The 15,168-nt window shown below is 39.5% G+C and overlaps 1 protein-coding gene across 1 annotated transcript in view; it reads right to left on the minus strand.

Annotated features, from left to right (window-relative positions):
- Positions 1-9,215, minus strand: part of LOC150096754 (L-gulonolactone oxidase-like) — a 108,780-nt gene extending 99,565 nt beyond the window's left edge. Inside the window, exon 1 of the mRNA XM_090408070.1 lies at positions 9,149-9,215. Coding sequence (XP_090264196.1) covers positions 9,149-9,172 — 24 coding nt within the window. The 5' untranslated portion in view covers positions 9,173-9,215. The remainder of the gene's footprint in view (positions 1-9,148) is intronic.
- Positions 9,216-15,168: the final 5,953 nt, after the last annotated feature.

Raw genomic sequence — 15,168 nt, forward strand, 5'->3', positions numbered from 1 at the left:
CTATAGCATGCAAAACAGAAAAAAAATGAAAGGAATATGAAAAAGAATGAAATATTTTTCTAATCTTCTCTTCAAAATGAGAAGATCAGAAAACATAAACTGAAAATAATTAAACAAATTTTAGCATTGCTGATTTATAAATTTGTCTGCTGTAGGGGTTGATGTGCCAATTGGTTTCAATTTCATAAATAAATATAAATAAAGGTTGTCCATCAGCAAGTTCCTTGAATGAAGATCAAACCATCACAGACCAAGGAAAAGAAAAGATAAGTACACTCTTGTTAGCAAGTAGAATGACATTTTCTTCTTCAGCCTATAGGCCATGTGTTCAAATTATATTGTAACAGGAACATTTTGTGAATGAATGCCTTTCAGTGATAAACAATTTTAATTCTGGTGTGAAACCAGTATCACTATGCTTATTGAAAGTCTGAATGGGCTTGAAAATACGGTTTGTTCTGCAGGGATGGGTTTCCACACTGTCTAATACTAAAATAGGTTTACACCTTTTCATCAGTATAATTATGATGGGGGAAAAAAAAAAAAATTGTATACGAAGTTATACTTAAACAATAATATATCATGCTATTCATTAATAATAATAATAATTATTATTATCAACAAACCTCCATGGAGTCGAGACTCATCGTGGCATGGGAGGTCCCACTCTCAACATGCACAGCTCATTGTACCTTGCCTTAAATGCATTCACTGTCCCTGCACTCGCCACACTCTCAGGGCAATGCATTCCAATCACCCACCACTCTCCATGAAAAAATCTACTCCTCACCTCCCCCACCTTATACAGCTTCGAGGAATGGCCTCTCATCCCCCCCCATATGAAAAATCTCATCCATGTTAATCTGGTAATTATCTCTTACCAACTTATACATCCCAATCATGTTAGTGTTCTCCACATCGTTCCCATAACCACTGTGTTGTCCTCGAAATTTTAGCAAAATGTCCAAGAAATTTTAAGTCTCTATCCACCACAACCTCTAATTCCTTCATCTCCTCCAAAATATCCCCACCAATCCTATACTCTGCATCCAATCATTGCTTCCCAAATTTTAAAACCTTACACTTAGAAACATTAAACTGACATCCCCACACTCACCCATTTAAACAGCTTATTTAGGTCCTCTTGCACAGCTACATATGCTCTGCTTCTCATAACTCTCCCCAACTTTCCATCATCTGCAAACAACTGTATATTACCATTTAAGCCCTTTCCAATGTCATTTACATACAAATTAAGCAACAATGGCCCCAAAACAGACACCTCAAACACGGCACTAGTGACCTCCCCTCTTCAGGAACATCACTACCCCATACACAATCTGTTGATACCTATCAGAGAGCCAATCTCCAATCCAATGCGCTAATATTATTACGGGCAACTCCAAGGAGTCCTTAGACTCATCGAGGGAGGCCCTAAACATCATGTCAAGAACTATTCAGCATTCGCACAGTATCTATTATACTTTGCTTTGAACTTCATGTTGGAGGCTTAATGGATTGTATACAGCACTCAGAAAGGATTAAAACAGAATTTAATACTTCCTATATTTCTTCTCAGTCATTGAGACATCTTCAGGGATTACAAAAACACTAATGTAACATATATACAAATAACACACAATACTAAGCCCAACCACATGGGTGACACTAAAGTCCTGTCTAAGTGGAGCATCCTCTAAGGGCAGTTGCAGGTGGACTGGAATGTAAGGTGGGATCTCTGATGATAAGTGTTTCCCAAATCTTAGGAAGCTTAATGCAACCGTATTTATTAAGATTTGGTTGATTTCTGAGAGTTGCCGCTGATTCCAAAAACAGTCTATCTTTTTTGAATTTGCTGTGGTAGAGCATGGTGGTTTTTCCCCATGAGATCCTATGGGTTGTATCCAAGACATGGTCAGCCAGGCCTGACTGACCATAGTCATGGTTGCAGATGTATGACTTGTGTTCCTCCAGGCAGATGGTTGCTGATCTGCCTGTCTGTCCAAAGTATGCTAGCTTACAGGAACAGGATCTAGCTTACGGTGTGGTGTGGAATTTGTGGACGTGTGGAATGAGTTTGACGGCGAAAGGACTTATACAAGATGGATGGACTGCATTTGAATGGACTTGGTGTGCGGAGACTGGAAAAAGTGTTGCTGAATGAAGTGAAAATGGATGTGCAGAACCAGGGAAACTAGAACTACCAAGGAGGGGGGGAAGTGGATATCCAGACATCAGTGAGACAGTTGAGTGTAAAAATGTATATAATGTACCTGAGCCAGCAATAAGGACAAAAAATGGGAATGGGATATTTAGAATAACGCATCAAGATAGGGATGGGACAAAGGGAACACTGCAATTCATGTATACTAATGCCAGGAGTATTAGGAACAAGAAGGAAGAATTTTTGGCCTTGATTGGCTCTTCCTGGCCACAGGTTATTGGCATTAGTGAAACATGGCTGACAGAAGATGATATAGTTAGTGGGATAGAATGTGTAGGTTATAGTATGTTTAGGAGGGACAGAGAGAATAAAATTGGGGGAGGGGTGTTATTGATGATAGCCGATGAACTGCAGCCAAGGAGAATTGAAGTATTGCAGGATAGTGAAAGGAGCTCATTTGAGGCTATTTGGTGTGAGATTGATACTGGCAGAATAAAATATACAGTTGGGTGCTGCTATAGACCAGGTGATGGAATAGATGGTGGAGATGGTATGCATAAACAAATTGATGAAATGAGTGGAAGGAGGGTAATTATTATGGGGGATTTCAACTATGGTAACATTGATTGGAAGGAGGAGAGGACACATGTGAGGAAGGAAATGGATTTTATTCAATTATTAAGGGATAACTATCTGAAACAGCATGTAATTGAAAATACTAGGGGTGTGAGAGTGCTTGACCTGGTAATAGTATCTGAGAATTTGACTGTAATGAATATGACCATGTTTGCCACCTATTGGTGAGAGTGATCATAAGGTCTTGACCTGGGAGGTGGCTAAAGGTGTGAAATTTGTGATTAAGACAGGGTATATGTGGAATTACCGTGCTGGCAAGTATGACAAGCTTAGGAGATTGCTTGGATCAGTGCCATGGCATGTACAACTGCAAGGGCTGGACGTCGATAGAGCATGGGAAGTGATCAAAGAGCATTTACAGGAGGTTATGGCTGATTGTATACCTAAGGTCCGAATAGTGAAACAAGGAGGGGTTAAATGGATGAATAACACCATTAAGCTTGAGCTGCAAAAAAAGAAACAACTATGGAGGGAATTTAAAGAAAGGGGTGATCTGCAGGCACACGAACGGTATAAAGTACAGGCTAGAAGGGTAACGAGTGTGGTAAAAACAGCAAAAGCCGATTATGAAAGGAAACTAGCTATGCAAGCAAAAGAGAATCCCAAACAGTTCTTTCAATATGCTGCAAGCAAGAAAAAAACTGTACATGGCAAAATGATTTTAAGGAATGACGATGGTAAAGAGTTCACCGAACCAGTCGATATAGTGGAGTTACTGAGCGCGCACTTTGCAAAAGTATATCATCCAGGTGGTGACGTTAAAAAAATGAAGGAACCATTAGTTTATATGGGAATATGGATGAATGAAGTGGAGGTGAATAGTCTATTACAGAACCTTAATGTGAATACATCTGTGGGATTGGATGGTATACCGGCACGGGTCTTGCATGAAGCGGCTAATGAATTATCAGTGCCCTTGACCATGTTGTTTAATCTGAGTCTCAGGTCTGGCTTAGTCCCGAAGGCGTGGAAAGAGGGGAAAATAGTTCCACTGCATAAAGGAGGATCCAAGACTATGGTTGCAAATTACCGACCGATCAGCATATCAGGAGTCGTTGTCAAGGTCTTGGGGAAAGTAGTCAAGGGAAAAATACAGGAATGGATTGATGAAAATGAGATACTGTACAGAGGACAGCATGGCTTTGTGAAGGGTAGATCATGTCTCAGTAACTTGCTCAAGTTTTATAACAAGGTGACGGCTGAACTGGATAAGGGAAATGGGTTTACAGTGATACTGCTGGACCTGGCAAAGGCATTTGACAGGATACCACATGGAATTCTAATCCGTAAACTACAACATATGGGAATGGATATAGGGTTGGTGAGATGGATAGCTGGGTGGTTGATGGAGAGATATCAAAGAGTAGTTTATTCAGGAGTAGAGTCCAAAAAACGGCCTGTGACTAGTGGTGTGCCACAGGGTTCTGTTCTTGGACCACTGCTGTTTAATCTGTTCATTAACGATATAGGGAATGGTCTAAGTGGGACAGTTCATTTGTTCGCTGATGATGCAAAGTTGGGTAGGGCGATAGTGAATGCAGAAGATGTCAAAGTCTTGCAAGATGACTTAGATAGATTGGAGTTCTGGACTAAGGAGAATGGATGTCAATTTAATGTGACAAAATGTAAGGTTATGCATTTCGGAGTGAAAAGATTAGCAGCAGTATACCACATTGGTGGAACTGTACTCCAAGAGATTGATGAGGCCAGGGACTTGGGAGTGTTGGTGGATAGGGAGATGAAGTTTAGGGGGCACATTGCGAAAGTAGCTAAATCAGCTCATCAACTCACTTGGTTGTTGAAAAATACCTTGACGAGCAGAGACAAGCAAGTTATTGTACCTCTGTACCGAACCCTGATAAGACCTCATCTCGACTACTGTGCCCAGATTTGGTCACCTCGGTTCCTTCTTGATGGGGAGGAGGTTGAGAGGATCCAGAGGCGAGTGACTAAGATGATAGTAGGTCTATGGAATGAACCATATGAGAACAGGTTGAAGATTTGTGGGTTGCAGAAACTAGTTGATAGGCGAAAAAGGGGAGATATGATTGAGACATTCAAATTGCTAAAAGGATTCTATAGGATTAATTCAGATGATATTTTTGAGATCAGGACTGGTGGTGGGAGAACTAGGGGACACCCATGGAAGCTGGGCAAGAGCGTGGTTAGCAGAGGGTGTTAGAGCTGGGTTCTTTACTTTTAGAGTGGTAAATGAGTGGAATAAGCTGCCAGAGTCTGTTGTGGGTGCTATGACAGTGAGCGAGTTCAAGGCAAGGTATGACAGATACTGTGAGAATGTTGAACAGCTGTGTGAACATGATGTTTAGGGCCTCCCTCGATGAGTCTAAGGACTCCTGGAGTAGCCCGTGTTAATAATAATAATAATAAAAAGGATACTTTATACACTCCAGGCACTGAGAGAGGAGGGAGCTGATCTTTTGTAGAATGGATAAGGTTAGCAAGTTTGCAGTGGGGCTTAAATGCTGTGTGTAGGTTATACTTTTTTAAAATCTTGGTTATTTTTTCGGATGTGCCACGGATGTAGGATATGGTGATGGCATTTCTAAACTCTTTCTGAAGAGAAGACCGGGGAATGGGGGAGGACCTGATTATTTTTTAATACTGTGATCGCTGTAGCCATTGGAGAGGAAAGTGTTGTGTATGTGGTCAAGCTCAGTTGTAAAGGCAGTTCCACTGGAACAAAGATTGTGGGCTCTCTTGGTTAGAGTTTTAATAATGCCATATTGTTGAGCAGGATGGTGGTGGGAGAGTTTGTGAATGTATCTGCCTGTGTGCGTGGGTTTTCTATATACAGTAAAGGGAAGTGTACCGTTACGAAGGCGTGTAACTAAGGTGTCTAGGAAAGGTAAACAAAAGGCTCAACGACGATGCCATCAGTGTCCTAAGCCTTGGCCACAATTTTGCGGTCGCTCCGAAAGAAGTGCCAGTGCTTGATGTAATGTTTAACATCAAACACGGGATCTATTGCTTAGCGCCAAAGATAGCAAATAACATCAGACTTGACGTCGCCAACATCCTCACCCAGTCTTCGCCTCCAAAAAGTAACTTATTGTCTGCCCAATGCACTGATCTCATGAAATTACAGAAAGAAAAAAGTATCGTCATCACCAGAGCGGATAAGGGTAATGCCACAGAATGCAATCGAAAAATGGAGATTATCATCCGCGATCGCTCTACCTACATCCAGCTAGAACATGACCCCACAAAAACACAAGTTAAAAAATTAAAAAACTTACTTAAAAAAGTATCTTCCTGGCCCCGGACATCACGAAAATACTCAAACCTTTCTGTTCTCGTCCCCCCAGAATATACGGTTTACCAAAAATCCACAAACCCAATTCCCCACTAAGACCTATAGTAGATGCCACTAACGCACCTTACTACAAACTGTCAAAACAGCTGGCCAACTCTCTGACCCCCCCCCCCCCTCACTGGACTTTTTGCATCCTATATAAAAAATTACCCATTTTAAAAAAACCCTCATAGAAAATGTAACCTTAAATAACACAGACATGTTGGTAAGCTTTGACATCTCGGTTTGCTTTGAACTCATGGCACCCAATAAACAGACTCCGGTAGCTTATTCCACTCATTCACCACTCTCCAAGTAAAAAACCTAGTTCTAATACCCTTCCTCAATTTCCATGGATGGCCCTAGTTCTCCCACTACCAGTCCTGTTCTGAAAAATTTCCTCTGAGTTAATCCTGTAAAAACCCTCAGTAATTTGAATATCTCAATCATATCACCCCTTTTCCACCTATCAACCAATTTCTGTAACCCACAGATCTTCAACCTGTTCTCGTAAGGTTCATTCCATAGACCGGCTATCGTCTTGGTCACTCGCCTCTGGATCCTCTTTACCACCTCCCCATCAAGGAGAAACTCTGGCACCCAGATCTGGGCACAGTAGTCAAGATGGGATCTTATCAAGGCTTGATAAAGAGGAACAATAACCTGCTTATCTCTGCTAGTCAAAGTATTCTGCAGTAACCAAGTGATCTGATGAGCTGATTTAGCCACTTTTGCTATGTGCCCCCCTAAACTTCAACTCCCTATCCACTAATACTCCCAAATCTCTGGCCTCGTCAATTTCCTGGAGTACAGTTCTATGAATGTGGTATACTGCTGTTAATCTTTTCACCCCAAAATGCATAACCTTACACTTTGCCACATTAAACTGATATCCATTCTCCTTAGCCCAGTCTGCCAATCTATCGAAATCATCCTGCAAAATAATGACATCGTGTGTGCTCACTATTGCTTTACCCAAATTGGCATCATCGGCAAATAAATGTTCAGTTCCTCTCAGATCCTTTCCTATATCATTAATGAACAAATTAAATAGCAGTGGTCTAAGAACACAACCCTGTGGTACACCACTAGTCACAGACCTTCTTTTGGACTCTACTCCTGAATAAACTACTCTGATATCTCTCTATCAACCACCTTCCTATCCATCTCACCAACCCTATATCCATCCTCATGTGCTGCAGTTTACTGATTAGACTTCCATGTGGTATCCTGTCAAAGGCCGCAGCAAAATCCAGCAGCATCACTGTAAACCCATTACCCTTATTCAGTTCAGCTGTCACTGTATTATAAAATGTGAGCAAGTTACTAAGGCATGATCTACCCTTCACAAAAACCATGCTACCCCCATACAGTATCCCATTTCCATCTATCCATTCCTGTATTTTGCTCTTGACTAATTTCTCCAAAACCTTGACAGCGACTCCTGATATGCTGATCGGTCGGTAATTTGCAACAGCAGTCTTGGAGCCTCCTTTACGCAATGGAACTATTTTCCCCTCTTTCCACCCCCCTCAGGACTAACCCAGAGCTGAGACTTAAATTAAACAATATGGTCAAGGGCACTGACAATTCCTTTGCTGCTTCACGTAAGACTCGAGCTGGTATACCATCCAATCCCACAGATGTATTCACATCCCTCGATGAGTCTTAGGGCTCCCTGGAGGTGTATGTAATAATAATCAAGGTTCTGTAATATACTATTCACTTCCATTTAATCACCTCAGTTCCCATATAAACCATTGGTTCCCTCATTCCTGTATATCACCACCTGGATGATATACTCTTGCAAAGTGTTCGCTTAGTAATTCTACTATTTCGACTGATTCAGTTACCTCCCTACTATCGGCATTCCTTAAAATCATTCTGCCTTATACATTTTTTCTTTTACTTGCAGTATGTTGAAAGAACCGTTTGGGATTCTCTTTCGCTTGCATTGCTAATTTCCTTTCATAATCTGCTTTTGCTTTTCTTACCACACTAGTTACCCTTCTGGCTTGTGCTTTGTACTGTTCGTGTGCCTGCAGGTCACCTTTCTCCTTAAATTCCCTCCACAATTGTTTCTTATAACTCCCACAATTGGGAGTTACAATATCCAACCCCATATAAATATTTTATATGTGAAAAACATCAAACTGCACCTTTAGACAACATGTAAAGTACTTTTAAGTTGAAAAAAATTTTAGATATTCTTCCCAACACACAATCTTTGACTACATTGGGATTATGTAATGGTTTCAGACCACTTCAGTAATTACCTAGAAAAATTCTAATAGTTGCAGGTAAAAGTACTACAGTAATGCATTCTAATTTTGATTTCATATTAAATAATTCAATTTAATGATAGCTGTTGACAATGCAAGAACTGTTCATTTGGACATGCAATGATGGACTGGTATGCAGCTAATAATGCATATTATTAAGATTATATATATATATATATATACACACACACACACACACATAGAAAATAATTATACACACACACACACATACACACATTGAAAATAATTACACATATTTTAGCGTTACTGATTTATAAATCTGTCTGCTGTAGGGGTTGATGTGCCAATTGGTTTCGATTTCATAATCATTTTAAAGAGAAATTTGTCTTTTGTAAGGGTTGATGTAACAATTGGTTTCGATTTCACAATTGGTTTTTCAGCAGAATTTTTTTATTTAGGTGAACCAGCATACAGTTCAGAATAATGATAATTGTAAGAGCTTATCCGAATATTCACGTCTTCAACAGTATCGGATGCTGACGTTTCGAAAAATATCGACATTATATCAGGTGAGTGAACTCACGTATAAACATCATTGAGTATTTATTGATTAGCGCGCAACATAGAAGTGAAAAATATCACGTGTCGGTAGCAGCACATGTCGCAGACACGGTAAAGGAAAAACAAATACTTCTCTTTAAATAACAAGAATACACTTTTTATAATATTTTTACGAAAATGATGCACTGCATGTTAATAAAATATTAAGTAAGCGATCTTGTTATCACTCACCGCTATATCCAGTTTTCCTTCCATTACTAACTACATTGTTAGAAACAGTAAAGAAATCCCACTTTTCGTGGAACACATGCTAAAATTAACTGATTAAAGCGACATCTTTTGCTAATAAATTCAGTTGTAATATCAATTGCATCAAAATCATACACAATAGGAAAGAATATCATTTGACACAATATAGAAAAATGGAACGCAGAACAAAAGCGAATGTGAATGAAACACAAGATATTATATAAGTATTGCGCAATCATGGAGTGTTATTCAATGTCATACCATCTTGGAGTGGAAATTTAATGACGATATCTGATTAGCTGGTTCATTTCAATGAACAATGTGTGTCGAATTAAAGAACTTTCGTTTCTGAATACATTATTTTTACACTGGCACTTCTGTGGAGTCTAAGACATCGTGGAGGGTCTACACGACACGACACGTGATATTTACACTACAACATGATGAACTTTCAGGGATAATTCATCAACACTCACACAATGCAGGTAATTTCCTTAAACGTAATCACCGGTGTTGTACTCACCGCTCGCTCTGGTAACATTTCCATTCGCTATGAGAAAAATTTGTTCACTAAACTATTGTTCAGTGAATCTTCCTTATAATGTACGGAAAACTTTCTCTTGTATCTGTCCTAAAAACCATCTCATCAACTTATATGCCTTTATCATAAATCCCCTCAACCACCTATCTGACAGACACCGCAAATCAATTACTTGAACTGTTCTTATAATCAATAGCCCACCACAGTCATGAAATAATCTTAGTTATTCATCCTTTGAACCTTTGCTAACCCTTCTTCTTCTCCTTTACAGCTAAGAGACCAAATGCAAACAAAGTAATCCAAGTGGAGTCGAATCAATGCTTTATATAATGGCATGTTGTTGCGACTTGGCAAAATCCTTTTCACTATTCCTTCGATATTCTGAGTCGTATTCACTTTGCTATATGTTCTCTGAACTTCAATCATCTAGTCACAATTACCCTCATGTCCCTTGCTTTCTCAGTTTTTCAAAAGGTGAAATACCCAATCTCATGCGGTAGTGGTGATACAGATATTCCTTCCAAAAACTCGGGTTTTTCATTAAACAAAACAGAAAAACCTGCCAGAATAAAACACGCAATACATTGGCCCCCCCATAGCCTTAGTCGTTTAAGTTATAAACCTAAAACAAACAAACGAGAGGCCCGTGTAGCTCTGTGGAAATGATGTTTGCATCCATAGCACTAAGCCGCCTGAAGAAAGGCGTTCGAACTTCGATTCTAGTCTCCAACAAGAGGAACTCTTTGTGACGCTTTCTTCAACCGGTTCCTGAGATAATGGATCTCTGACATTGGCAAGTGGGTTTTTGGTCACGTAAATTCCAGAAAATCGACATATGCTCAAGACTATTTCGAAAAATAACATATTTTACGTTAGGATTAGAGCCACAAGGTGGCGGCAGTTGTATGCCATATTTTCTTCACTGGATGCCGATTACAATTAGTCATAATAAGAGCATGAAAGTAGAAAATTTTGAGATGTTTATATTATTATTATTATTATTATCTGAGTGTATATCAACTATTTTCAATTACAATAATTCATTAAATCATCATAAGTACAAATTAAATATTTCTACTATACTCGTATGTCTTGTGTCTTGCTACCATCCTAGCAACGATTGCCATTCTTCCATAGTCACCGTTTCCTTTACCGACTACATAAATAAATAACTTAACTTTAAAAATTCTAACTGATCATGAGCAGAACATTTTTATATGGTATTATTATTATATTATTATCGAAAATCATGGAATAAAAGAAATATTAACAAAGAATAAAATATCAGTATTACAAAATATTTCCTACATAACTTTTCCTTCCAGTCGCAAACTTTCACTCAAAAATTACATGATTAATTCACGTTAATCATTCATAAATGCACCCCAATAAAGTTACATCTATATAACTGAATTTATTTACCATTGATCACTATTTGTATGAATAAATGTTAATCAAAATTTTCATGAATGATGAATTTCCATTAAACATACGTGCAATCCAATATATTAGGAAACAAATGAACAGACACAGATGATACAGGATACCACCATAATTTATAATTTATTACTAAGAGTCTTCATGTAACATGCTATGCTCCTACCTTTTTTACTATCAATTCTTCTTTCGGAAGATTCTTCTGAAGATGAATCTCCTGGAGACGAATCTCTTCTGCTACTGACCAATGATGAGAGGACAAACCATAATTCTTCAGAACTAAATACAGGGTATATACCCTTAAGTAATGATACAGGGTGTTCGGGATAAATTTGACATATTTATAATTAATTATATTTTTCCGTAAGTTACATGTATTAACACACACTTCTCTTCATTTAAAAGTTTGGACCCTTCTTCATTCATATACAAGATGTCAGAAAGGATGGATAGCTGGAACCCACCTGAATCATGGAAGAGAATAACTTGTATCATGATGATTCGTGCCCGCCATCAAAATAAGGATATTACGACTGCTGCCCAATGCTCCCTGAATACAGTAAAAACAATCAGGCATGAACTAGAGACTTGCAATGGTGACTACGAGGATGTAGCAAGAAGAAAGATCCCTAGCAGACGATCTGATTGCGTTCGTACAGCAGAATTCCTCGCAAATCTGCAGGAACAGGTGTTGAAGAACCCTGGCATTGGAATTCGGGCTTTGTTCGTGGAGTTGCTAACTGTAGTCAAGCCCTGGATAACAAGGGTAGCCAATGGTAGGCCGTATGTATGGCAGCAGGATTCGGCCCCTTGCCACACCTCTGGGAAAAGTCAAAAATGGTTGTCTGAAAATTTCTACGACTTCACCAGTCCAAATGTTTGGCCTCCAAACTCCCCAGACCTTAACCCCATGGATTATTTTGTATGGGGCGCAGTTGAAAAAGACACCAATCGCACTTCCAGTAATGCAAAAGCCCAGTTAATGGATAAAATTAAAACAGATTTTGTGGCCCTTCCCAGGGAGACTGTAGCATCAGCTTGTTCGAGGTTCCGAAGCAGAATTGAAGCTGTGATCGATGCTAATGGTGGTTATTTTGAGTAAATCTTGTTGATAGTATTGTAATTAACTCTGCCTGTAATGTTTTTTTGTCAATTCATTAAATTTAATAGATACTTTTTCCTTACGAAACTGTCAAATTTATCCCGAACACCCTGTATATGTCTGATGGGGATCACCCATGACCTAGCAAACAGGGAAGTTGAGAAACGAATATGAGGTCACATGGGTCTGTGATTTTGGTCCAAAAAGTTAAATATAACATTTATTCATTAATTTTGAAATAAAAGATAATTAACACACGTCCTTAACTCCAAGAAGAGGATTCCTGAATAGCTCAGTAGAAGTGGCATGTGCATCTACGACGCTCGGCTTCTCTAAGAAAGAGCGCACTAAGTTCGATTCTAGTCGTCGACTAGACAAACTTTTAGTTAGCTTTTTTCGACTGGTTCCGAGTTGGTCGATCACTGGAGTGGAAAAGAAGCTTTTGCTTCTTCCATAAAATTGGGTGTTTCCTCCTGTAAATTCAACAAAATTAACTGTAGACCCCACACTATTTCAGACAATAAAACATGATTAGGATTATAGACCACAAAATGGCGGCATTTGTCAGCTGTCTCTCTTCACCAAAATATATGGATAATTAGTGATAGTCTTGGGCCAACTATATCTGATTGCTACCAACAGAGACTGAACTGCACCCTTCTCTTCAAAAGTTAGATAGGGATTAATCTGCCTCGCCAGCAACCTGCAAGAGAATAAAAGGCATTATCGGATTTTATCCTTTAATTCCAATTTGGCCTGTGTAGCCCGCGAAAATGGCGTTTGCATCCATAGCAGTTGGCTTCCTTAAGAAATCTGTTGTCAGTTTGATTCCAGTTGCCAACTCATGTGTAACTTTTTCTTACGTCTTTCTTCGACCATGCGATTGTCGTATGGGAAAGTAGGGTTTCTGCTTCCAAAAACTCGTTTTTTTAGTCTCATAACTCAAAATCGACTGTAGAACTCAGACTATTTCAAACAATAATGCAATAGTGTTAGATTCTGAGAGTCGGGATGGCATCAGTTGCCTGCCATACTCTCCTCACCAGATTCCTCTCAAAATCGTTTATTATTATTATTATTATTATTATTATTATTATTATTATTATTACGGGCTACTCCAGGAGTCCTTAGACTCATCGAGGGAGGCCCTAAACATCATGTTCACACAGCTGTTCAACATTCTCACAGTATCTGTCATACCTTGCCTTGAACTCGCTCACTGTCATAGCACCCACAACAAACTCTGGCAGCTTATTCCACTCATTTACCACTCTAAAAGTAAAGAACCCAGCTCTAACACCCCTGCTAACCACGCTCTTGCCCAGCTTCCATAGGTGTCCCCTAGTCCTCCCACCACCAGTCCTGATCTCAAAAATATCATCTGAATTAATCCTATAGAATCCTTTTAGCAGTTTGAATGTCTCAATCATATCTCTCCTCTTCCGCCTATCAACTAGTTTCTGCAACCCACAAATCTTCAACCTGTTCTCATATGGTACATTCCATAGACCTGCTATCATCTTAGTCACTCGCCTCTGTATCCTCTCAACCTCCTCCCCATCAAGAAGGAACCGAGGTGAACAAATCTGGGCACAGTAGTCGAGATGACGTCTTATCAGGGCTCGGTACAGAGGTACAATAACTTGTTTTTCTCTGCTCGTCAAGATATTTTTCAACAACCAAGTGAGTTGATGAGCTGATTTAGCTACTTTCGCAATGTGCCCCCTAAACTTCATCTCCCTATCCACCAACACTCCCAAGTCCCTGGCCTCATCAATCTCTTGGAGTACAGTTCCACCAATGTGGTATACTGCTGCTAATCTTTTCACTCCGAAATGCATAACCTTACATTTTGTCACATTAAATTGACATCCATTCTCCTTAGTCCAGAACTCCAATCTATCTAAGTCATCTTGCAAGACTTTGACATCTTCTGCATTCACTATCGCCCTACCCAACTTTGCATCATCAGCGGACAAATGAACTGTCCCACTTAGACCATTCCCTATATCGTTAATGAACAGATTAAACAGCAGTGGTCCAAGAACAGAACCCTGTGGCACACCACTAGTCACAGGCCGTTTTTTGGACTCTACTCCTGAATAAACTACTCTTTGATATCTCTCCATCAACCACCCAGCTATCCATCTCACCAACCCTATATCCATTCCCATATGTTGTAGTTTACGGATTAGAATTCCATGTGGTATCCTGTCAAACGCCTTTGCCAGGTCCAGCAGTATCACTCTAAACCCATTTCCCTTATCCAGTTCAGCCGTCACCTTGTTATAAAACTTGAGCAAGTTACTGAGGCATGATCTACCCTTCACAAAGCCATGCTGTCCTCTGTACAGTATCTCATTTTCATCAATCCATTCCTGTATTTTTCCCTTGCCTACTTTCTCCAAGACCTTGACAACGACTCCTGATATGCTGATCGGTCGGTAATTTGCAACCATAGTCTTGGATCCTCCTTTATGCAGTTAAACTATTTTTCCCTCTTTCCACGCCTTCGGGACTAAGCTAGACCCGAGACTCAGATTAAACAACATGGTCAAGGGCACTCATAATCCATTAGCCGCTTCATGCAAGACCCGTGCAGTATACCATCCAATCCCACAGATGTATTCACATTAAGGTTCTGTAATAGACTATTCACCTCCACTTCATTCATCACAATTCCCATATAAACTAATGGTTCCTTCATTTTTTCAACGTCACCACCTGGATGATATACTTTTGCAAAATGCGCGCTCAGTAACTCTACTATATCGACTGGTTCGGTGAACTCTTAACCATCGTCATTCCTTAAAATCATTTTGCCATGTACAGTTTTTTTCTTGCTTGCAGCATATTGAAAGAACTGTTTGGGATTCTCTTTTGCTTGCATAGCTAGTTTCCTTTCATAATCGGCTTTTGCTG

The sequence above is a fragment of the Typopeltis vanoorti genome, chromosome 18 (assembly GCF_054136105.1).
Source record: "Typopeltis vanoorti isolate ZY-2024b chromosome 18, IOZ_Tvanoo_1.0, whole genome shotgun sequence".
NCBI lineage: Eukaryota > Metazoa > Arthropoda > Arachnida > Uropygi > Thelyphonidae > Typopeltis > Typopeltis vanoorti.